This window comes from Poecile atricapillus, chromosome W (genome assembly GCF_030490865.1).
Source record: "Poecile atricapillus isolate bPoeAtr1 chromosome W, bPoeAtr1.hap1, whole genome shotgun sequence".
In the NCBI taxonomy this organism is placed as follows: domain Eukaryota; kingdom Metazoa; phylum Chordata; class Aves; order Passeriformes; family Paridae; genus Poecile; species Poecile atricapillus.
The window spans coordinates 3,131,466-3,157,238 of NC_081288.1; the positions used below are offsets into that span (position 1 = coordinate 3,131,466).

The 25,773-nt window shown below is 50.5% G+C and overlaps 1 protein-coding gene across 1 annotated transcript in view; it reads left to right on the forward strand.

Annotated features, from left to right (window-relative positions):
• Positions 1-25,773, forward strand: part of LOC131591803 (plexin-A4-like) — a 417,581-nt gene that overhangs the window by 301,150 nt on the left and 90,658 nt on the right. The window contains exons 6-9 of the mRNA XM_058862866.1: positions 10,312-10,435; positions 13,862-14,015; positions 16,440-16,539; positions 19,223-19,337. Coding sequence (XP_058718849.1) covers positions 10,312-10,435; positions 13,862-14,015; positions 16,440-16,539; positions 19,223-19,337 — 493 coding nt within the window. The remainder of the gene's footprint in view (positions 1-10,311; positions 10,436-13,861; positions 14,016-16,439; positions 16,540-19,222; positions 19,338-25,773) is intronic.

The following is a 25,773-nucleotide window of genomic DNA, read 5'->3' on the forward strand; positions in this document are numbered from 1 at the left end:
ATGGATGATGGATGGATGATGGATGGATGGATGGATGGATGATGGATGGATGGATGGATGGATGGATGATGGATGGATGATGGATGGATGGATCATGGATGATGGATGGATGGATGGATGGATGATGGATGGATGACGGATGGATGGATGGATGGATGCATGCATGCATGGATGGATGGATAAGGAGGAAAGGAGCTCATGAGCAGTGTGAAAATAGAGATATTGATGAAGATCAAAAGGAGCAGTGGATTGTGAGAATCTGGTTTGAGAAACTCTGTGGGATCCTATCTGCCTTGAACCTTTCTGGGTAAAACTGCTCAAAAGTTTTCCAGGGGTGGGGGATTTGGATGAGGAGTGTTCAGGCCTGATCAGGCAATCCTGTGGGAATGTTTTCCCCTTTCTGTGCTCCCCCAAGGCAGGACAGCAGAGGCTGACAGCAGAAGAGCAAGTGAGTGAGGTGCTAGCTGAGCCTGGCAGGGATTCGATGTCTGTGCGAGTGGGGACTCCTTGCAGTGCACTTCCCACAGCTCCCTGACCTTCTGGAAAACCTCCTGAACACAGATCCTCACTTGCCTTTTAGGAGACAAGGCTGAAGTGGCACCAAACCTTGCACCTGGAGGACTTCCAGGTGTTTCTACAGCATTGAGGGAGCCTCAGCACCACTGATCAGCTCCAATCACTGAGCAGGACACCCCAAATTTGACCTTTCTGAAGGCAAGGGCACCTCCCATCATCTTCACCAGCAGATGTTTGGCATTTGGGCTATAGAGACAGGGAAATCACCAAATTAATTTCCATGGAGTTACTCAAGAGAAGCTCCCACGGAGAATTTGAGGATGATGATCTGAATCAGGCCAGGAACAAAGAACTTCAGCCCCTTTGAACAGATTATTTGCATCAGCCCTTGCAGAGGAGAGCATGTAGGAGCACGGGAGAGTGTAGGTGTTATCTTCCCAGGTTCTGGGGAAGACACTCACAAATATTATTAGCATGAATAGGAAGCACCATGATAGGATGCTCTCTGGGAAAAGTAATTTTGTTCATTAATTGCTTGCCTTATCTAGCAACCTCGTTCCCTTTCTCTCGCTTTCTTCTTCTTCTAATTTTCTTTAAAACAACTCTAAGTGAATTCAGTGCAGGGAAAGTTATTTTGCTGCCTCCTCAGAGACAGGAGCTTGTATTACTCAGGTAGCCTTCAGCTGAGCCTTCAGGGGTTTTTCCATCTTCATTTGAAGCTCAGCCTTTCATGGGCAGATGGCAAAATGCAGATTCCAGGCAGATTCCTGTGATTCCTTTCTTGTGGACCACCTCAGTGCCGTGGACTGACCGCGGTTCTCATGCCTTTGGCTCGAGTTCTGCCTCCTGCTTGTGATTTTTGTGCTCTGAGATTCTCCTCCTGCTTTAAGCTACGGGGCTCATGTTGTGCCTGCTAAGTTCAGCAGCAAAAGGACCTGGAGGGCTGTGATTGAAGGGAGAGCAAAGCAGAGACCCTGCAGCTTCAGAGATGTCCTTTCCTTGTGGCTTTGACCCTCTCAGGAGGTTGGGAAGGGTCAGAGGATGGAGGCAGGAGATCCCCATCCTCGCAGATGTCACAGACAGGTGCTGGCTGTTTTCAGGCTGTTTCTGCAGCAGGAAGTGATGTAGGAATGGATTTTAGGAAGGAATTCTTGGCTGTGAGGGCAGGCAGGCCCTGGCACAGGGTGCCCCGAAAAGCTGTGGCTGCCCCTGGATCCCTGGAAGGCTGGGTGAGGTTTGGAACAGTCTGGTGTGGTGGAAGGGTTCCTGCCCATGGCAGGGGGTTGGACTGGATGATCTGTATTGTCCCTTCCAACCCAAACCATCCCATGTGTCCATGATCCTGCGATTCACGGATGGACTCCTTCTTCCCGTAACATCCAGCTGAGGAGCGGATTTCAACATCCCCTTCCACAGATCCCCCTCCCTCATTCCCACACCCTCCTTCCCCTCCGTGCCAGCAAACCATTCCCAATCCTTCATTGGACAAAGGGTCCAAGTTTCCAGGGATTTGCATGTGAAATGCTCCCGTCCATCTCAGGCTCCAGCGAGCCGCCCTGCAGAGGCACACACGCGTGTCCACCATCCCTGGCTGCCCCCCAGCCATGCCTGAGCTGGGATGGTCCTCGGGGCCACCTCTGAACCTCTGGCCAGCCCCAGGGCTCGGGAGCAGGTTACATTTGATGCTCCAACCCCGCCTCTCCCAGGCAAGATTAGCAGGGCCGAGACAATCCGTAAGCTCTGGAAACTTGGGGAAGGGGGGCTCGGGGAAAGGAGAAGGGGCATGAAATCCCCCAAAGCAGGGGGGAGGGATGCTGTTTGTGGAGCGCTTGGCTTTGTAGGGCGGGAGACGGAGGAGTAAATCCCTTGCACCCACGCCCCGTGGGGCTCGGGGGGTGCGCTCGCACAATCGCTGGGATGGAGGGAGGAGCCCACCTGGGGACGGCGATAAGGGGCGGGCGGGGGGATTGCGGTTCTGCAGCATAAGCCGGCCGAGTTATCAGGGCAGAAACTCGGCTTCTATTACCATGCATTAGAATAGATTAGCAGGCAGAGCAATTAGCAGCCTCACTCCGTTTGGCGAGGTGACAGCGGCGCTGGTGCCGGGCAGGAGGCGAGTGGGGAGAGGCAGCTTTGGCAGGGCAGCGTTCCCATCCCCAAACTGCAGCCCAAGGGCAGGGATGGAGATCTGGTCTTTCCCCTCAGGACTGCCCTGCTGGGACATTGAGAAGAGCAGCAGGGTGAGCTTTGAATGGTGGTCTGAAACTTTTTGTGGCTCGCAGGTCCCTTAAAAATTGCCCTGGGGAAATGCAAAGCTCCGAAGAGTGAATTTCAGGGTTTTTTTGAGTAATATCTTCCATGTCTCTTTGGAAAAATGCACAGACCACTTGGTGCCTAAATAGCACCCGTTAAAAACCCCACTGCTTCCGCTTCCCCCAGTGACTTTCCCCTGCTTTGCCCAGTTCATCTTTGGTGCCCAAAAAGCAGCTTTTGGGGAGTTGAGCCTGTTTGTGGTTAGAGCCAAAGATGAAAGGATTCAACAACTTCCTCAGACACACGTGAACTTGCTGAGAAAACCCCTCGCCACCAGGACAGGTTTCCCAGCAATAATCCTGTGCATTATCCCAGCTCAAATTTGTCACTTTTCCTGGAGCATCTCCTGCCTTTTTTGTCCAGAATGGAGTATCCTGGGCAGTTGGTCAAATTTAACTTCTTGGTGCCAGTGAGAGCTAAATTTCAGCCATGCCCTGGGCAGCCTGGAGGCCAAAAGGAGAGAGCAGGGAGGGAATGGGGTATTCTCCACATGGCCATGTAAAGTTTAAGGTCAATTATGTCTGTGTCTCGACATTTATGGCATTCCTGTTCTCAGGACCCCGAGGGAACCTGGAAATGTCAAAACATTGCTAAAACTGACCTTAAACTTTACATGCGAGTGGGACTGAATCTTCTCCCTTTTCCTGGCTCCAGCCAGAAAATTGCTTTGGCTCCAGCAGAGGGAAAGGCAAATTTCAGCTGCTCCCTCCTTCCCCAGCCTTACTCTCCCCTGGTGATAAAGCCACCTCAGGAGACCCAAAGCTGGCTCTAAACGTTGGTCAGACTTGGGCTAAAACACACCTCTTAATCCATCCCCAGATTCCTTTAATTGCTCTGTTCTCGTCTCACCCATCTTTCCAACTGGGAAATCAAAAAACTTTTTCCCGGAAAGGAGCGAAGCTGTCACCTTGCATCTCATCCTGAAAGAGGGACCAGACTGATGAGCCCGAGCTCCGGCTCGGATCTCCAGAGCCTCCCCCAGCCAAGCATCTCTGTCCTGCGCTCCTTCTCCAGATCGCTGTCCCCAGTCCTGGCTGAAAATGCCATTCCGAGGGTTTGCACTTGGCTTCCGCCGAGCTCCCTCTGCTGATCGCCTTCCAAAAGGCACCTCCGAGCTGTTCCTCAAGGGAACACATCCCCTCCCTCCTTGGGGCAAGGACCGGGACCCCTGGGTGATGTTGGCCGGGGATCCTGTGCGATATCAGCCCGTGTCTGGCTGGGGAACGCGGATCTCTGCCAGGGTCTGGGGCTTTGGGGGCAGAGAGGGGAACCAAGAGCTGCAGCGGTGCCAGAAATCCCCCTGTCACCTCCTAGGTTCTGTGCTGCTCCAGCTTTGCCTAGGACAAAAATTCTGGTGCGTTGCAAAACCAAAGATTTAACAAAATCTCACTATTTCTGTTATTTAATTTTGTAGGAATCAGAGAATCACAGAAGGGGTTGGATTGCAAGGGATCTTAAAGCCCATCCAGTGCCACCCCCACCATGGGCAGGGACACCTCCCACTGTCCCAGGCTGCTCCAAACCCTGTCCAGCCTGGCCAGGAACAATTCCAGGGATCCAGGGACATCCACAAATCACCTTTCCCCTCAGGGACAAGGAGAGCTGCTACCAGGGGCTACCAGGCCATGCCTGCAGCCCCTCTTATATTTCAGGTTCCAAATTTGTTGATCTCTTCAGTTCTTTCAGTTTGACTCCTGTGTGCAGGTACAGCCTGGCTGGGCTGGGAATTCTGATTTTCCCTTGGAGATGATATGGGAGAAATGGAAAATCATTGTCTCTTACCCTGTCTTGATGCAGGACAGGGGAGATCATTTGGGCTACTCATGGTCTTGCAACTGAGACCTAAATCAGATTTCCCTGAAAGTTTCCCTACATCTTCTCGAGCCTTCTAATTTTTTTTTTTTTTTTTCCTTGGATGTCTCTATCCAATAAACCTCAGAAGGAGTCCGCTGGAGATGGTGATGTGAATGAGGGAGGCAGATGGATAATCTGAGGAAAAAAGAAGGGAACAGGTTGAATTTTAAGAGGAAAAACCAAAGAGAGGTGAAAAAAAAGAGAATGGGAACTTTGCTCAAGCTGAAAACACACCGCTGGGAAGAGGTGAGGATTGGGATGGGGCAACATCTCCCTCTTGCACAAGTGGAGGACCCCAGTCCTAGGGACCCTACACCACAAAAAGCTTAGGAGTGAACAGTTTGGGGATGAAAATGGGAATTCCAACATCAAACTTGTATCCTACCAAAATATCCCCCCCTGGCCTGCTGACCCCTCCCCACTGGTGTGACTGGGGGTGCCCCCATTGCCACCCCCAGCACTGGAGGGAAGGTGTGAGGAAAGGGAGGGCTGAGATGATCCCATCAGAGGGTGAGAGAATTTATCCCCTGAGGGAAATGTCACTGTTTAGAGCCAGAAAGGAAAGCTGAAATGTCAAAACCTTTTGCAAAAGGGTGATTCCAGCAAATTACCTGTGTGGAGGTGGTGGAAAGGTGTCATTTGGGGTTGCTGGGATGACCCAAACCATTTGGTCTCTGAGCTTCGCCATCAAACATGGATTTTTCACATCCCTCTCCCTCCCTGAGAACCCATCTGAACACCCAGAGTTAAAAGAATGATGCTGTGCATCAAATGGTGAGGCTTCTCCAAAAAATATTAATTTCTTTAGAATTTTCTTCTGAGAATTAAAAATTTTTGATGGTATTTTTTTTTCCCTGAGTGAAAAAAAAATACTGAATCGTGTGCTAATTGCCACTTGTAAAAATCCCCCAAATACTCTGTTCTGAGTAGCAATTTCTGATCAGATCCAATCACCACTCTTTTGTCTTGAAATTTGTTATTAATTAACAGAATTGCAGATAAGACCTTTTCCATTGCCAGAAAACTGACTTTTTTGGGCCTCACATTCAAAAAGTTGGATATTTTAGCCTGCTTCTTGGGAAATTATGGGGAAAAAAAATACAACAGAGTCCAAATCTTCTCCTTTTTCAACAGTTATGGTCATGAGCAAGCAAGACATGGTCAGGTGAAAAATAAAGGTCATTTTTGGGGGAGCTGGGAGGGGTTTTTGTGCGTAGGGTGGTGGTTTGGGATTTTTTGTCTGCAACAGGAGTATCTTCACTGAGAGTCTGGGCTTGGTTTGACCAAGCCCCAGCAAGGCAGAAGAACCCTTCCCATCCCTGCAGAGGTGGAATAGCCTGGCCCTCTGCAGCCTGGGTCTGCAGGGCGTGGCCCCAGCTTTTGGTCCCTGATCTTTAGGGATTTAATGATGATTTCTTGTGTCCCAAACCAGGACCTCCACCTCACCTCACCTCAGTGAGTCTGTGCCTCACTTTCCTGTCTCTGCCTGTTAATTCTAACCTCATGGAGGTATCCTGAAGTTTAATTAGCTGCGGGCAAAGCCCTCAGAGATTCTTGGAGGAGAGACACGAGAGAAGCGGAAAGTATTAATTTAACATCATTAAAATAATTGGTTGGTGGCTGGCAAGCAGAGGGTGAGCACCAGTGGTGCTTCTTCTTAATGGGAGATGAGGAGGAAATAACATTCCTCATGGCTCAGTGGTAGGAGCAGCTCCTGAGTGTTTGTGTTAATGGTTTTGGACAAAGCAGGACACTTGGAATTGTTAAAGACGCAGCTGATAATGAAGGAGCAGCACATCCAGAGAAGTGTCGTGTCTGCACCACAATCAAAACAAGTTGAGGGGTGGGAGATGCTCTTTTAGGGGCCTGAAGTGGAATGAGGTGCCACTGGGAGCTACACATCACCCAGTGATGGTGGGACTTGCAGGGTCTTAGGGAATGTGGCAGCGGGAAGCGATCTCCGTGTGTGGACACCCCCAGAATGCTGGGGGCACAGATATTTTATTAAAGCAAATTTGGCAGTGAAAGGGGTTTTCTTCTGTACAAACAATAATAAACACACCAGATGAGAGTCACAGGGGCTCCCAGGGCCCAAGGAAGACAATGACTGTCACCAGAGACAGCAGAAATGATGTGTTGAGGTTGAGATATTTCATTATCACTCCCTCAGCCCAGCTGCTGAGTGCAGGTAGCTGTCTTCCAGGTGACCACTCCTATAGGCAGCAGGGCAGTCTGGAAGTACTTGTTTATTAAAAGTCCCATTTGCCTTTATTTACAGTTTGCTGAACTTACTTCTGGGGGTGCCATGTGCCCTCTGGGCAGATGCTTCTGTGGCCAGATCCTTTGTCACTTTTGTTTCTGCGTCTCAGCCTTCACCATCCAGGGATTTGAGACTGGTGCTGCAGGGAAAGACTTTCCTCTGCACATGTTGGAACAATTTTCTCTGCCATTTCTTCCTCTCTTTGGGGAGGGCAGAACATTTTTGGTGGTGCAGAGGAAGGTTGGAGGGAGATGGTTACTTTATGTCAGGTATTTTTTTTCTGCTCAGCTGAAGTGTAGGGTCACAGAAGGATTTGGGTTGAAGGGACATTACAGATCATGCAGTTCCACCCCCTGCCATGGGGTTCTCATCCCAGGTTGCTGTAAGCCTCATGCAACCTTGGACGCTTCAAGGGATGGGGCAGCCACAGCTTTTCTGAGCAACCTGTGCCACGGCCTCACCACCCTCTGAGTAAAGAATTCTTTCATAATATCCAACCCAAATCTCCCTTCCTTTAGCGTAATCCATCATGGGAGAACCCACCACGTTGTGCCTCTGGAGAATCTCAGCTGCAGGTGCTGGGCAGACCAGCATCACCTTGGGTGATGTGTGAAGCCACAGGATGCTCCAGCTTAGGGTAGATGAGGTGGTCATGGGAGAGGAGATGGGGAAACCACGGACAAAGTGGTCTGGAGAAAAGCCACCATCACCCCTTTCTGCATCCACAAACCACTGGCAGGTGGCTCCATCCCTTTAGATTTGATTCCTGAAGCAGCTGTGGTCACTCACCCGTGGTGCTGACCCCAGAGCCTGAGCCCTGACCCAGAGCCCAGCTCGGTGTGGTCCAGCTCAGCAGAACTCCCCCACCATCAGAGTGGAGCACCAGGCACAGGTGTTCAGTGTTAGAAGTGTTTTGGCTTTTCCAACTGAGGAATTGCATGGAAAAAGTCGGACGGTGAAAGTCGAAAGTTTGGAAGTGGCAGAATTGAGGTCACCGTGGAAAAAAGGAATAATAACCTGTGATCCTGTAATTAAAGTCTGGCTTGCAGTGTGTGAGTGCAGGGAGCAGATTTGGAAGTACAGAAGCTGCTTTCAGTCTGGCAGTCCCTAATTCCTGAGACCCTGACACAGCAGCCTTAACATTATATTAAAGCCAGGCTTAGTTTGGTTTGGTTTTTCATAAATTCATATTTTGGATGACATTATTTTCACCTTATGGCAGATATCAAGGCTGCAGAGCACATCAGCCTAACATGGACCGAGAGTTTGGTTTGAAAAATTGCATGTTTTAAATGTGTATGACCTGTAAACAGCAAGGTAAAATGTGGATTATTATATTCCTGCTCAGTTGTGGGATTGGCAATACAAGCCACATTCCTGGATGCTTAATCCATATCCATAGATTTGAACTGAGCCTGGATATCTGCCTGTTCAATTTTAGAAAATCCAGATATTTCTGTTGTGCTGCAGCTGAAGGAAATAAATGGGAGGTAACAGAACATCTGGAAGAATTTGGGCACTTGTGTTTTGATTCTGAGCCCAAAAAGGTTTCCCTTCCAAACTACTCCCAGGAGAGGAGTTCCCACACCCTGTGGAGCTTTAGTGGGATTGCTGTGGCTGTTTGTTTTATGGAAGTGCTTGGAAAAATCTCAGGTCAGCATTTTGCCTTTTGGCTTTTGTGGCACCATGGGGGACTTACAGTTTTGGGGGTATTTAATGGGCTATCAGTCCAACCCTCTGGAGAGTGCCCATTTAAAATTCCTGATCCAGCATGTGGCAGTGCCAGGGGAGATTTAATGGGATGAGGGCTCCTGGGGAACAGAGAGCAGGAGCTGCAGTGCTGCTTTTGCTCTCTCAAGCCTGCAAAGTGTGTTGAGAATGGCCAAAATGTCCCTTTATGGATCCTGCCTCTGGAAACACAAAACTTTCCTCTGCCAGAAAGATGGGGAAATCGGAGTTTGGGGTTGGAGTGTTCACTTTATCTAGAGACAGTCGCTAGAGAGAAGCCAAGCCCTAAAGTTTTAGGCAGCACCAAGCCTTGTAACATTTGGATTATCCATATACTGAGTTTTTGGCATGTGTTTCCATGGATCCTCATCTGCAAATCCCCATGCACAAGGGTGCAGTCTCTGCTCCAAGGAGTAGGGGTGCTGGGGGGTGATCCTGGAGCTCCAGCAGCCCCCAGGCTCTCTCCCAAATGAGACTGAAGTCTGGGAGCGGGTGAATAATTTAACATCCACACTTAAGTCTTTATAGCTGGTTTTAATGGGGGGTAATAGCACTGCTAATAACAAAATCCATTGAAGACACCCTGTGCAAGTCCATAACATTAACTTAATGGCAGAAGGTAATTGGCATGCAGCTGGAGCTGTCCTCTTGGATTAACCCTGTGGATTTCCAGGCAGACGCCTTCCTTGAAGCAATGGCCTTGGCAGCGTGTGTGGAGTGAAATGCAGATGTGGTTTAGGTTAAACAAGTGCAAACCTGGGTGGAAATGGGGCAAACAGCCACCAATCCACTTTTCGGGGTTGTGTTTGCACCACACAAGTGAGATGAGGGGTGGTGACAGCACTGAAAACATCAACAGTGGCGTGAACTCCACACATTTGTGCAGCCCAGGTGTGTGAACCCACAAATTTCACTGAGCTGTCACTTATTGGGAACACCTGAATCTTTAAGATTCAGCTCTCAGCACTTCTAGGCAGGATTTTCAAGCCATGTGCAGAAAACTCTAATCTGCAGGGACAGCTGCTTGGGGGTGTCCCCATGCCAGAGGTGAGGTACCAACAACCCAGAGGCACCACAAGTGTGCAGAGTTCTCAGGAGGGACAAAAAACATGGGCTGTGCACGGCTTCTCTACAAGGAGAGCCCTGCCTGAGGTGTCCCACAGCCCTTGGACAGGAGAGTTTGAAGGGCTGGGGGTCTGCCCCAGGGAGGGTTGTGCTGGACCTGCTGTGTGGGTGGAGAGACAGAGAATTTCTGCAGCGGGGATGGAGCTTTCACACAGCCCCCTCCCTCCTCTTGCCGGTTCCTTGCAACTCCCCAGCCTGCTTGAGCAATCCCACAGCTGCCAGCACCAGAGTTAATGCTCTCAGACACGTGCTGGGACTCTTGGGAATGTCCTGTGCAGGACCAGGAGCTGGACTCCATGCTCTGCGTGGGTCCCTTCCAGCTCAGGAGATCCTCTACAATTCCATGAGCCAGAGCGCCCCAGGGCACGAGCGCAATTTTCTGTCTGGTGCTGTCCCAAAGAGCACAGGGCCGACTTTCCATGCACACTGATTGCTGCTCCCACAGCCCAGAGCTGTCCCCACGCTGCCAGCCTGGCTCTGTGCTCACCCTGCCGCTGTCTGTCCCTGTTTTCCAGCTGCACGAGGAAGGAGCGGTGCGAGCGCTCCAGCGAGCCGCGCAGATTCGCCTCGGAGATGAAGCAGTGCGTCCGCCTCACCGTGCACCCCAACAACATCTCCGTCTCCCAGTACAACGTTCTGGTGAGGAATGACAATCCCTGCCCCTCTCCTCGGGTTTAAGCTGCCCCTGCAGCGTGACAGACCCAGGGATTCAGCGCCAGTGGGAAGGACTGGCAGCAAGAGGCTCTCCAGACTCCGTTAACTGCCCCAGCAACTCTTCCAGAGCAGGGAGAGATTTCCCACAGGAGGATATTTTGGCATTGGTTATTCTCTGTTTAGAAGTCTAGAAATGGACTAGGAAGAGTTTTCCTTGTTGTCTGAAGGGACTCTGTGTTCTGCAAGTGTTGTGTGCTGCCCTGGGAGAGGAATTAATTAAAAAACTTTAGGCAAGGGACATTTTCATGGTTAGAAATTGCATTCTAGAGGAAAGCCAGGTGAAGGATGAGATGAATTATTTCAGTGAGCTCCAAGTTCCCATCATTTTGGATGGAAATATCTCCTTCTAAGCGCCCAGGAACTCCATCCTGCTCCAGCACTAGGCATGCAGAGCAGAGGCAGGATGCTGTGCAGAGGAACCCACGGCTTCCAGGGCTCCTGCTGTCTCCTGTGACCTTCTGCAGCATGAGATTTAACCTTTCTGGCTTCAAGCTACTCAGTCAGCAGCCAAGGAAACCACACAGTGAATGCTGGCAGAGCAGCAGGTGATCCTGGCCATCCCTGGGCTTGAGGAAGGAAATCACTGCTGAAGATCTGACCAGGCTGTGGTTTCTCTCCTGGCTCATGGCAGCAGGACCAGATGTGGTGAGATCCCAACATGCTCCAAGAAGGAGACAAAACCCCATTTCTCTCAGGCTACCGGTGCTCTGTCTTTTTGACCATGCTAATTTGGGCTGCAATTAAATTGATAACCCAGGCCCTAAAAGCTCCATCTTGAGAAAAGATGATCATTATCCCCACACCCTGAAAGGCCTAAATGGAATTGCTCAGGGTGCAGCTGCCAGACACCTTCCAGGTGACAGGTTTGGATTTCTCCAGGGATAATGAAATCAGCCTTTCAAAGCCTTCATGTCCAGTCATTGCTGCTTTGTTTCAGCCTCTTAACTTTGCTGTGACTTTACTTTCCCCAGGCTTCAAACAAAACTGATCTGAGACATTTTAAGTTCTTTGTTCTTCTGGTAGTTCAAGGTTTCTTTTCTGTATTCTCTCAGTAGCTGTTGAATTCTTTCATGTTGGAATAAATCCTGGGGGACTGGCTGGCTCGGGGCGATGGAAAATGATAACGGAATAAGAGACCTTTACCTCTGGGTTACTCCCAGGGTGAGTCAGCCCAGAGCTGCTGAGATCAGAACTTGACATCATCTGTTACCCAGCAATCTGCATGGCATTTTGATGGAAGCCTCAGCCCAGTCCCAGTTAAACTGGTGATCCAGCTCATCCTGTCACCAGAGGCAAACCAGGAGGGGAACAAACAGAGGCTTGGTGGTGTCATCAGCAAAGCTCTAGAATGCTAGAATCCTGAGTCCTAGCAAAGTGTCAGTGACAGTGAGTTCTTGCCCATGGAGGCAGAGCAGGTGTTTGTGTGCTGGGTTTCCATTGATTGATATTAAGTAAGAAGGAAGAAACCACCCATGGAAATTATTTTTCTGAGAGAAGCTGCTGAAAGCTTCCTCTGTGCCTGGAAATAACCCATAGCTGTCTAGTTCTGAGACAGACAACTGACTGAACCATTCAGATTCAACTGATTGAACCACTTAGAAGTTGGATCCACCTCTGTGAGATCCACATGTGGTCAGCCACACTTTTAAACTTTGGGCACTAACAGGGTCTTGGAAAAATCTCTGCCTGAGTCTGTTTCAGCCCAGGACTGCTGCTCTGGGCTCTCTGAGAAGAGCTGCTGGCTGGGGGCAGGCTCCATGCTTTCCATGCTGTCCCAGGAGTGTGGGATGTAGGACTCCTTGTCTGCTCGGGGTGTGATCTGCCCCATGGAGTTTGTGGCCAAGCACTGCTCTGCCCACCAGTGTCATCTTCTGCATGGCACAGCTTCCTCCTGCATCATCCATGCCCAGAGGGAGATTTGTTAAGGAGGATGGGTTCCCCTTCTCCATTGCTAGCAGGGAGAATGCATTCAGCCTGAGTGCTAAATTCATCCAAATAACCAAAGCTTTTTCCTGTTCCCCATCTGAGACAAAAAAAAAAAAAAAAAAATCACCTTTCCCATTGCCTTTGTCATGGCCCAGAGAGGATCCTACTCTCACAAAGACTTGGTGGCATCCAGGGCTAAGGCCTGTCTGCTCAGCTTTTCTCCCTGGTGGTCCTCGGTGTGGAGAAACAGCTCCAGCCTTTCCCTAAGTGAGGAAAATGCAGTGTGGGAGCACTGAACGCTATGTCACCTTCTCATCCTGTCCTGCTTTGTCACCTGGCCTGACCCCTGCTCTTTGTGCTGGTAGAAACAACCCCTCAGCATGCAGCTGTGTGTCCTTGCAGTGGCTGTCACCTCACAGGGGGCCTCAGCCAGCTCGGGGAGGAGGCAAGTGTGGAGAGCATCTGCATTTGAGCCTGTGCCGAGTGGTTGGCTCCAGTGTTCACTCACAAAAACACGAAATTTACACCAATTGCCAGGTGCTAGGGGGTCCCCTGGGGTGCCCCTCTGTGTTCAGGCATGACCTTTGAGCAGGACCCTCAGTGATGGAGAGCCGTGGGGCAGAAGCTTTGTTTGGGAAGTTGCCAGCACGACTGTGCTCCCCCAAATCATGGACATGGTGGAAACCAGCCCTGAGATTCCTTTCCCCATGACCATGAGCAATGCCAGAGGGTGTCGTGGACATTAAAAACATGGGCAAATCCTCCTTCATGGCTTTTTTTTCCCCATATGGAGCCCCAGCATAGCACAAGGAGCCAACTGGTTCTTCGGTGGGATGGGCAGGAGATGTTTCTGTGCCTGTAGAGACAGGGTTGTTTTTTGTGGTGGACTGAAGGCTGTAACTAGACTCTCCTCACACAGGAACTTGGGGACAGAGTGCTCCCCCCTGCTGGTGCTGGCAGAGCAGGCCGTAGAGAGTTAGACTGGAGCGCTCCAGTTTCTCTGGAGTCTGCAGAGTGCCTCTTGTGAGTAGCAGTCACCTTCCTCAGAAACCGCGGGCCCTGGGGGCCACCACGGCCCCGGAACCCACGGCTGGCTCCAAAGACTCCCTGCCTAACCTGACACCTGCATGAGAGACGGCGAGCACTCCCTCCCCTGCACTGACCCAGCCAGCACTGGGGCTCCTTGCAGGTGTCCCTGCACAGCCACCTGCGTCAGCATCAGCGTCTCGTGCCCTCCCCTCCTCACTCGCCCCCCTCCCGAGCCGCTGCTTTCTGCTGAAGGAGGATGCTCTCTCTAGCAAGAGGCTCTTTGTCCGACCTCTCCAGTGTAATTCTCTCCTGCTGGTCCAGCTCTGTGGTTTGGCTGAGTGTTCTCTCTTCTCTCTTTTTCTGCCTCTCCTCCTCTCTCTCCGCCTTTGCCTGCAGCTGGTCTTGGAGACCTACAACGTCCCCGAGCTGTCAGCAGGAGTCAACTGCACCTTCGAGGACCTCTCGGAGATGGATGGGTTGGTGGTGGGCAGCCAGATCCAGTGCATCTCTCCAGCTGCCAAGGAGGTGCCCCAGATCATCACAGAGAATGGTGAGTACCCCACAGCTCCTCCAGCTGCACCTCTCCCTCCCATCCTCACCCCCCACCCTGCGTACTCACAAAGGGGGATTTGGCTCCTGAGAGCCTGAGGAGAGGGCATGGAAAGCCCTGGGAGCAGGAGGGATGCTGGAGCTGCTCAGCAGCACGTCACAACACGAGCTGTGTGAATGTGAGAGTGTTTCAGGAGTGCAAGGCCAGAGCTGCAACCCCAGCAGCGGCACTGAGGTGCTCCTGTGTGACACCAGGTGTTTGCAGGCTGCCACCGAGTGGCAGCTGCACGTACCCAGCAAAGACAGCACATGGACGTGGGATATTCCCTCTCCTTTTGGCCAGGCTGATGTTCCACACCAAGGGTACAGGCTCTCAACGCACCCTATCCCATGTAACAGACAGAAATCCCTGCAGAGCTGGACAATCCTGTCTGTAATTAAACCCTGCTTCTCCCAGATTTAAGTCTGTGTGCTCAGCTCCCTGTCTCAATTCCCAGCCTTTACTGCCTTCAGCTGTTCCAGGTTTGCTTCTGGCTCCTTTTCCTAAAGTGGTCCAGCACAGAAGAACACCTTGTCTCCAAGGGTGCTTCCCCTAGCCACAGCTTCCTGCACTTTTTTCTATTCCTTTTCTAACAAACTTTCTGGGTAATTTCAAGTGCTCCTGTGGCTATTGACAGGGACTTTCTGTAGAAACCTTGACCCTGCTATCATCCCTGTGAGACACAGAGGATGCTGCCAATTCTTGTCCTTGGCTTCCTGTGAAAATTTGCTGTAAAATTTGCCTCTGGGGATCCTCAGACTGCAGAAAATGAGGTGAGATGAACTGTCACCATCGTCTGTGCTCTCCCTGAGCTGCACACAGCTGCTGTGCTCCCCACTGCAGTCCCAAAACAAGTTCCCAGGAGGTTGTCACCACTTTCAAGTCCCACGGAGTTATCAGTCATGTTTGCTTACCAAGACAGCTACCAGAATTTCTTTCCTTGGTATGGACATCTGTCCCAGGCCAGGCTGTCATCAACCAGCAAACAAAAATAGCAGTGAAAGGTGGAGACAGGACAAGAGGGAGAGATTTATCTGCTTTCAGGGCACCTGCAGTTTGTATCAGCTTCAGAGCTGCTGCTCTGCACCTCTGCAAAGTCCTCCCTGCAGTGCCAGAGGCTGGATTTGAACTAAAGAATGTGTGACCACCACACCTGGGGCTATCCATCCTCACATCCTGTTTTAAAATAGGTGCAAGACGCTGGCAGGGTTGTTAAATTTGGCAGAGCAGATGGGCAGCAGAGCGGAGCAGTTTGTGTTCACTGGGGTTTGTGTGTGCCCCAAGGTGGGTGAGTGAGCACGAGGTGCTCGTTGTGACCCTTTGTCAAGCAAGTTTGCTTTGGCCTCATTGATTAATGAATCTTTCAGGTGAGGAGGGAAATCACAGAATTATAGGGTGGTTTAGTTTGGAACAGCCTAAAAGATCATCTCATTCCAAACCCCTGCCATGGCAGGGACACCTTCCACCATCCCAGGCTGCTCCAAGCCCCATCCAGCCTGGCCTTGGGCACTGCCAGGGATCCAGGAGCAGCCACAGCTGTGCCAGGGCCTCATCACCCTCACAGGGAAGAATTTACTCCTAAAATCCCATCTAAATCTGCCCTCTTTCAGTCTTCCTTGTCTTACCACTCTTTTATAAATAGCAGGGAAAGGGCCACCCAGGTAAATCTTGAATTAAACCTGGGTCACTTCCCCACCAAATCATTGCAGTTGCTGCACCCTCTGGAATTGCAATTTCCCTCTCTGAACTGTGGGAAGAAGCAGCTGGTGGCTGCCCAGCTTGGGAGCAGAGGGAAAAGGGATGAGGAAATGGTGTCCGGGAGCTGGGTTGAAAAGGGGTCTGCCACAGAAATGGATGGATCCCTCTGGAAGTGCAATGGATTTCACATCTCTCACACTGAGATGGGTTCCTTGCAGCCACAGGCTGAGGGGAATGGAGCTTGGGGTGAGTGAACGTGGAAGGAATGTCCACATGCCCTTTCTTTCTGGGAACGTTGGGTGATCCAGTATGGAACAACTTCAAGGACAAAATTCTGTTTCAATGGCCTTCAAATTCCAGACATCTGCACTCATTCTTTGAGCTTGGCTTTCCTACTTGATGGATTCAGTCACCACAGTTTTGAATTAGACCTGCTGTCATCCTCCAGTCCAGACTCTGCTCCCAGGCACAATGTTTCCCAGTGGTAAAGATGTACTCCATCACCCCATAAGAGTTGGAGCTGTACCTGTGGGAGAACTGGGCTCTGGAAGGGTTTTAGAACACTTTTTATATCTACTGAGCACAGCCCAGCCAAGGTGCTGTGGGACAGCTCCAGGTTCAGGCTGCTGGCCTGGCCAGCAGGGCTAACGAAGCAGTCACACCCTGATGTGCCTATTTTCCCCCCAGGTGACCATCACATTGTCCAGCTTCAGCTCAAGTCCAAGGAAACGGGGATGACCTTTGCCAGCACCAGCTTCGTCTTCTACAACTGCAGCGTCCACAACTCGTATGTTCATTTCCTTTGGTACCAGCTTCTCGTGGGCACGTGTCCCTCAGGGAGGTGTTAAAGTGTGGAGGTGACCAGGGATGGGGTCACTTGTGTGGTGGGTCCCTCCTGAGGTGACTCAGAGTGTGGGGACCGCTTTTTCTGCAGGCAGAGCATCACATTAGGAGCAACTTGCCACAGAATTGAGTCAAAACTCAATTGTACCCTTAGCACGTGGCTCCCTTATCTTCCTATTGCTCATTCTTCTGTGGATTTTTGGCTCCTCATATGCACCTCCAACCCTCATCCGTGCTGCTAGTCCCACCAGTAGCCTGCCCCAGGTGGTTAACATAGACTTGGACCCTCCAGGCTGGGAAAATAAAGTTTATGGATCCTGCAGGATAAGCACTGAACCCGGCTGATTCCCTCAAGACCACGTTGCCCATGGTGTGAACCCCATTTCCCTGGGGTTCAGCTACCACCCAGGGCTGCTCAGGAGCTGCCCCAGTGGAGCAGACCCACAAATCCCCGCAGAAAGGTGCCCTTGCAGCAGCTTGATCCATCCCTGAGCAAGGCTGAGTGCCTCTGTCCCCACCACTGAGCCATCAGAAGTGCCAAAAGCAGATAATTACTGCGGCTCAGCAACTCACAAGGAAAGGCAAATCCTATTTCCATGTTCCTGCTGCTTTGACAAACAGTGTCAGAAAGCAAGTGCTGGGGGTGGGGGGAGAGCAGCAGAGATGGTGCTGTTAAATATTTATGGCATGTTTTGGTTTCTTACTTGACAAACTATAATACGCTATCCATTTTTAATTCGGTGTATCAGAGCAAGCACTTGTTACCAATTTGAAGAATAAGTTGCTGTACCAGAGCTGAGAGTGGATTGGGGTTGAGCAAGATTTCACAGAGACAGGGGAGAGGGGGTGTGTCTGCCTGTTAGGCTCACACAGGAGCTCTGGGGTTTTTCTGTCCTGCCCATTGAAAACCTAGTGGCATGTAAGGACCAGGAAAATTCACTCCCCTGAAGTCTCCTCAAGGTACCCTCCAGGTGCTGCAGCTGCATAGAATCATGGAATTGTTAAGGTTGGAAAAACCCTCTAAGATCACCCAAGTCCAGGTCAACCAGCACCACCTCCATGGTCACCACTAAACCTTGTTCCCAAGTGCTTTTTAACGCTTCCAGGGGTGGTGACTCCACCCCTGCCCTGAGCAACCTGTTCCACCTTTACAGCCCTTTCCATGAAAAAAAAATCCTGATATCCAGTCTAAACCGCCCCTGGCACACCTTGGGGCAGTTTCCTCTCATTTTGTCACTTTTTACCTGAGACAAGAGCCTGTCCTCACCACTTTCCCCTCCTGGCAGGGAGTTGTGCAGAGCCAGAAATTCCCCCTGATCCCCCTTTTCTCCAGGCTGAGCCCCTTTCCCAGCTCCCTCAGCCCCTCCTTGGGCTCCAGACCCTTCCCCAGCTCCATTCCCTGGACACTCCCCAGCCCCTCCAGGTCTTTGTTGTGAAAGTCTCCAGAGTGTGAATGACTGGCATTGTGCAGAGAGCTGGGTTTGGTTGCTGCTGAGCAGACATCATATTAAATCATATTAAATTCAAAGGGAAGTGTGATGTAGGTCCAAGTCAGTGCTGTAACACAGCCAGGGGAGGTGTTTGCAGCTCTGACTCTGCACAACCCCTGGGGCACAGGAGAGCAAAACCTTGTAAGATGGAGGGAATGGCTCTTTCCTGCACCCAGAGTAGGTGATGCCCTAAATATGCCCTCTGCTTCCCAGGTACCTGCTCCAGTAGTCTTTACTTCTCTTCTGAGATGAAAAAAATGAGTTAATAGATTTGCAGGAACCTCATCCCCCTGATCAGAACTCACACCAATAAACCTGTGGGACACAGCAGGAGAGAATTCCCTGCTTCATCTTTGGTTTTCTGCCTTTGGTACATCCCAGTTTGTCTCTGGCCTCTGTGTCATGTGTGGGAGAATTAACCAGACAGGAGAGTTGGTGCCCAAGGCAGCTGAAATACAATCAATATTTATTATTCCTCTAGTTGCAATGATATGAATGCAATCTAAATTATTTAATCATATGAGACATTTGAGATGCCAGTGACAGCCAGCTCAGGCCAGAGCAAATCCAGCACCACCCTGCTGGTGTTGGGTCAGTGCAAAGCCTGTGTCCTCCTGCAAAAGCAATGTTTTCCAGGCCGTACTTCCCTCTGGAAAGGCTGTCAGTGATGCCTTGGACAGGCTGCCTGGAGCAGAGCTGGGCAGAGTTAAAGCAGGTATTTATTAAAGACCTTTATTAAATCCAGATCCATCCTGGGCAGTGCAGGAGCCTGGCAGAGGCTACACCTGAGAGGAATGACGGTCACGAGTTTTTCTGCAGATCTAAGTTTGGTCCATTTGCATATCAGGGGTTAATTGTCCTGTTACAGCTTCAGGTAATGAAGTCACGTTCCCCCAGTTTGCTCCTCCCCAATTCACTTTTGTTGATGCTTTTCAGGCCTGAGGCTGTGAGGTGTCCTTGGTTCTCAGGCCCAGCAGGATTGTTTTGTCTGCCCAAGCCGTGAAGAGAGCTTGCAAACACTCTGTAAGAGTTCAGAGTTATGAACCAATGCACTACAGGCTCTGAAACTCAGAAAAGATAAATCTTAGGGCACATGAGGGCCCAGCTGGCCGAGTGACTGCTGTGTCTCTGTTCCAGGTGCCTGTCGTGCGTGGAGAGCCCTTACCGCTGCCACTGGTGCAAGTACCGCCACGTCTGCACCCACGACCCCAGCTCCTGCTCCTTCCAGGAGGGACGAGTCAAGATGCCCGAGGTAGGAAGGGAATGTGCCACACGTCTGGGATGCTCAGGGCTGATGTCACCTTCTCAGCCCAGGAAGCCTTCTCCACCTCCAGTCCCACCCTTTCCCTCCTCTGCTCGCCCTCCCCTCTCCCTCTGCAGGGATCTCCTCTCCAGCCCCCAGGGAGCTGTTCCCTCCCTCCTGCACACCACAGGCGGTGTGTGACCTCGGGAACTCATCACAAACTCCTGGCACCAAAGGCTGGGGAGGGATGGGAAACACTGGTGGGTCATCTCCTCCAGGAGAGGAGGAGGTTACTGAGACCTGGGGAGGATTTAGGGTTTTAGCCACGGGGTCGGTAGGTTCCAGCTGTGTTTGGAACATCTCTGGGGCTTTGTGGGTTTGGTGCCTAATGGCAAATGCATCCAGCTGCCCCCAGATTGCCACTGACTGAGCTGAACTGGAGCTGGGGTCTTAATACAGAGCTGCAGATGCTGCCTGGCTGGTGGTGTAACCAAGGAGCCCTTGCAGGAAAGGAGAATACAAATAGGAAGCCACTTAATTCCTTCCTGGTCCCACCTTTAGTGTCTTCATGCTCCTGTGACATCCCCATTCCCTCCCACCCTTTCTGTAAATGCTGGTTGAGCTCTCACATTTGTGCTGGATAAGATGTCCTGCATCAGATGTCCTGACCTGCTCTGGCACTGGGAAAAGCCATAAATGAGTTCTCCACCTACCAGGATTAGGGATTTTCTGTAACCCTACTGGAAAGTGTGCTGAGGAGCTGGAGGGTTTGATGCCCTGGGCTTGGTCAGGAAAGGCAGCCCAGGGTTATTCCAAAGCCTTGTCACACTTTGGCCAGTCCTGATGGCCACAGGTTTCTGTCCCTTCCACTCCAGGCACTGTAGGAACCTCCCTTTCTTGCTGAGTGGGATCCCCTGGGACACTTCATCTCAGCTTTCCAGTTCACCCCTGCTCTCCTCTGGTGTGCCTCATGTACCAAGCACAGGACTCGGCTCCCTCTCCCTCTCCCTCTCCCTCTCCCTCTCCCTCTCCCTCTCCCTCTCCCTCTCCCTCTCCCTCTCCCTCTCCCTCTCCCTCTCCCTCTCCCTCTCCCTCTCCCTCTCCCTCTCCCTCTCCCTCTCCCTCTCCCTCTCCCCCTTCCCCTCCCCCTCCCCCTCCCCCTTCCCCTCCCTCTCCCTCTCCTCTTCATCAAACTCTGCCTGTTTTTAGCTTTTTGACCTCTCTTCTGGTTCTGTTTCTGAAAGATGTCCTCTTCAGGAGACAGCTCCACTCTGGGGGGCTTTGTTTGACAGTAGAGTTTGCTTTTCCTCTCTTCTACCCCCTTTAACAGAGAATTTGCTGCTAAGCTTTGTGTACTCCCTTTCTGAACCTGTAAAAGTGAGATTTTCATGGCAGCAGGAAGAGGCACAATTGATCTACAAGGCAATGACAGCATCACACAATGTTACACTGGTCATTTCTAATGGGGGCTGCAGCATTTTTTTGTCTTCTGTGGGCACAAATGTGATCTCCTTGCCCTGGGATACAACATTTGGAATAATCTCCTGATGCCAGGAGCTGGTTTTGCTGTCTGCTCCACAGAGGAAGCACTGAAATGACAAAATCTGCAAGGATAAAGGCCTTGCAACCCCCAAAACTTTCAGAGCTTGCTTTGTGCCTGGCAGTGTGAGAAATGCCCTGCAGCTTCAGGGTCCTTCTCATCCCCTCTGTGTGTTTGTGGCTCTGGAGGGCTGGGGAAGGATGGCATCACAAGTGCACTCTGACAAGCAGATTTACAATCACTCTGTGGCCAGAAAGGTGGCTTTTTTTTTTAATCAAATGTCACTTTGAACAAGCGTCTATCTCCCACGCTTCTCTTGAAAAGCCATCTTCTCACTGACTCACTGCTCTCACCGAAACTTCCACTGTCTGTTTTGTACTGTCACCTGTAATTCTATCATTTTCTGGCCTGTGCACTTCTCTACTTGTTGAGTGGGTTCTCTGAACAATAGGAGCTATTCAGAACCATGAAGAAGCCAAGCCTGGCTCCTCATTGCCAGCCCAGACCTTCACCTGCCTCCTGGTGCTGCAACGTGACTCACATGGTTGACAAGAGCCAGCTCTGTTCCCATCTTCAGCAGAGCTCAAAGTGCACCCTCACCTTGAGTGGTTCTGTTTTCCTCTCATATCCATTCTCCTTTCAATCCTTTCCTCTGCCAGCATTTGGAGTCCAGGAGGATGAGGAGAGGGGAGGCTTTGCATCCACCCAGGCATGAGTACCTGGTGAATCTTGAGGTGCTGATGGGAAGCATGGGGTGGTTGGAGGATCCCATTTGCTGTCTCTCCATGAGTTTGCTGAGCAGATTAACTCAGGCATCTTCCCAAACAAATATTGGTCAGGAACTCCTTCCCTCTGGAGTCATCAGTGCTGGCATGCCAAGCCTTCACCTTCCCCCTCACTGTGGCCTTCACCTTCCCTTGCTATGCCCACCTCCAGGTGATTTTTTCCCTCTGTTTGCCTGTACAACATCTTGCCATCCTGTGGGAAGAGGATTCCCACTCTCCAGCTGGCCTGGGCTGGAAATGGGCTCATTGGGCTGGCAGCCCTCATGCCTGGGCCAGTCTGGAGTGCTCTGAAAGGGAGGTTGTGCCCTCGTGTCCTCCTGACTCCATCATTTCCTTAGGATGCCTCACAAGTTTCTGAACTCCCACGGGCTCAGCCTTTCATTTAGGACTTATTAATGTTCTTTGAGAGGATCTTGGGGTTTTTTTGCCTGTATTTCCTTGTAGTATGACCTGCTGATTTGTGCAGGATGCTGGATGGATGTGAGACTGATCCACAGGGACAGCAGAAAGGCTTTGGCTGTGGCCCTCAATGCCCAGAAAATGCTGTTACCTGCCACCCAAGGGCAGCTTTGAATTGCCTCGTGGATAGCTGAGATCAGCCAACCCCAGGCTGGGAATGGCAAAACAACCAGAAATGGGGAAAGGACAGAAAATGCCTGTTCCCTCACCATCAGCACTGAGATATGACTTTCTTACCTGCCACTTGTCAGGTGAATCAGTTCTGTCTGTGACAGATCTGGATCAGCCACGCTGGGAGCCTTGGGAAAGCCCCTGTTTGCTCCAGCAAAGAGCTCCAGCTTAGTCATAAAGCAAGAGTATTTATGATTATGGCACTGATCTTAATCACAGAGGGTTCATGATGTCCCCAGATGATTTGCAGAAGAAATACTTCACCTTGGCGTGTAATTTCCCTTTACAGCAGGTTTTTGAAAGCCAGACCCACTCGCTTGAAATATACTGAGTGACTTCTTGCTTTAAAAGGGGAGCTGATATCATCGTTACTGAGGCAGGAAGGGAAAGCACGAGGGAAAAAAGGACATTTTAATACTGGGGTGGATTGTTGCTGCTGCTGCTGCTGTTTTTCCCAAATAGCTGATGGCAAAAGTGGAGAGAATTAGTCTCAGAAATAGAAGGACTTTTTGGGGTTTTTCTTTGTCATCTTGTCTCTGCTTTTGGCATCTGCTGCTGACCAGAGTTAGAGTGCAAGCTCAGAGTCTGAGCACAAGCCATTGCCTTGCAGATTCCCACTCTGAAATCAACCATTACCTGACACAATCCCCAAGCAAGACAGCTCAGCCACTTCCTTCTGTATAAGGGCAAGACAGCCAACAAGAACTGGGGGAAACTGAGGCAAGAGGTGTTAAACAATGAATCCGTGGGTCTTCAGTGTGACAGGGGCTGTAGAAACAACACCTGTCTCCTGATATCAATTACCCAATGCTGACTGTCTCATCTGCCTTGTCTCCATTCAGATCTGCTCTGATCCACAGAGTAGTTTTCATGTCAGTGTTTCTCTACAAGGCTGGGATGATGGGATAGCCTGCTTGAGTTGATGGGATAAAGGAATAAATCTTTTATTTGTGCCTTTTTCTCTAACATGAACATTATCTTGTTCCAGGCCTTGCAAGGATTTTAGCTTTGTGTAGGGGAAAAAGAAGGGGGAAAATGGCACAAGCCAAAAGCAAGCCTAGATAACAAATCTGTTATTCACCAGGTTTAACAGATACATAATCATTTAATTACCTTGAAGGAGGTTTTCATCTTTCCCTGCTCAGCCGACATGTGCGTGCGTGTGTTTTTCTTCCTCCCCCAAACAAGCCTTTCATTAAAAGGATTTTCATCTGCTGCCTAAAAAGGGAAGAGAAGAAAAGATCTCGCACCGAGGTGTTTTATGTTGAGTTGTACGTGCTAATGACAGCAAAGCCCACATAAAAGGAACAACTGCTTCAAATATTCATTTGTCAGGAGTGATGGGGAGCCCTGTGAGCCGCGTGCTGGCGAGCAGCTGCCGAGGAGCAGAGCACGGCTTAGCTCCTGCCTTGTGCCAAACCAAGAGCTGTCCTGGTGGCCTCCATCACCAGTGCACTAATTCAGCTCTGCCTGGCTGCTGGTCCTTCTTGGGAAGGTGTTTGTTGGGAAATGGGGTGGAAGGAATGAGGGGAAGAAGAAGGTGGAGGGTGATGATGCCTGAACTGACAGGCTTCTAAGAGTCATTTGGATAATGTCCTTAATAACAGGCTTTAAATTTTTGATAGTCCTGAAGTGGTCGGGAAGTTGGGCAGGATAGTGGTTGTAGGTCCCTTTGAACTGAAAATACAATGTTTTATTCAATTCTGCTCTATTAGGTCCCTTTGAACTGGAAACCTATTCTATTCTATTCTATTCTATTCTATTCTATTCTATTCTATTCTATTCTATTCTATTCTATTCTATTCTATTCTATTCTATTCTATTCTATTCTATTCTATTCTATTCTATTCTATTCTATTCTATTCTATTCTATTCTATTCTATTCTATTCTATTCTATTCTATTCTATTCTATTCTATTCTATTCTATTCTATTCTATTCTATTCTATTCTATTCTATTCTATTCTATTCTATTCTATTCTATTCTATTCTATTCTATTCTATTCTATTCTATTCTATTCCATTCCATTCCATTCCATTCCATTCCATTCCATTCCATTCCATTCCATTCCATCCCATCCCATCCCATCCCATCCCATCCCATCCCATCCCATCCCATCCCATCCCATCCCATCCCATCCCATCCCATCCCATCCCATCCCATCCCATCCCATCCCATCCCATCCCATCCCATCCCATCCCATCCCATCCCATCCCATCCCATCCCATCCCATCCCATCCCATCCCATCCCATCCCATCCCATCCCATCCCATCCCATCCCATCCCATCCCATCCCATCCCATTCTATTCCATCCCCATCCCCATCCCACCCTAATTTATTTGTTTAATATCCATGTCTCCTCATCAGGGACTTTGTACTAAACTCAGCAGTGCCTTCCCCATCCGGATTCTCCCTCTCACACTTGGAGAGGACTTTGCCCCAACGTCTCCAAACCCAGTCAGGTTTCAGGGCCCTCCAAATGTCCTGTTTTGTCCTCTTTTCAAGGTGCAAAAGGAAGTCCCGGCACCCACCTGCTCCCAAAATGCGCCCCAGTGAAGCGGGTGGCTGCGCTGGGGAGGGGACAGAGGACCTGCTGGGCCATCGGGTGAGCGTGGCCAACTCCTTGCATCAAAAACCCTTCTGGTGATGCATCTTCAGCTGTTGCTGTGGCAACTGCTCGGTTTTCATCCCTCTCCTCTTTCCAGCTTCACTTAACCCATCTAGAGAGGCGACTGCTGGAAGCCTCAGCACAGGGAGGAGAAAACCCATCCCTGCTCAAATGAATGCACCACTCCTTCCTCAGGGGCTGCAATGACAGCTCCAGCGAGGCCAGTCCCAGAGCTCCAAACCCTTTCCTGGCTTGTCAATTATCCCTTCATTTATCCTGGCACCTGTCTGTCATTGAGGGGAGGGTGTGAGGTGGAGTTTCTATGGCAGCTTGCTGGGCAAGGCAGGGGCACCGGCAGCCACCCCGTGCAGGTAGGATCTGCACACATTCTGTGGCACCTGCAGCACAGGGGGTTGGTGTTTAGCATCTATTTCACTCTTGGAAGGGTTTCCAAGCACGTTTGATGGAGTTCAGTGTGCTCTGCATCATGTCCAGGGAAGGAAGGGGTGATCCAGGGGGAGGCTGCAGCTGATGGTTTTGGATCCAGCTGTGCCTTGGGACTCCTGGTGGTTTGGCATTTCAGGCTGTGGCATTTCAGCCCCCATCCATCATTACAGCACTTTCCCAGAAAAGGAGATGTGTCCTGTAGTGGGTACATCCTCTTCAGAGGGGGTGCTTCAGATAATGATGGGAGGAAATTAAACACAGAAATTGGAGGCTGGACAAAAAGCTCCCCCTTGTTCAAGGAGTCTTGTTAGAGCATGAAAATGCTGCTCAGAGCCAGTGTCAGAGCCACAGGTTTGATTTCAGCAAATGATGGTTGTATTTCTGACTCTGAGTTGGCTTGGACACGTTCACCTTTCCGTGCCCCTGGTTCCCTC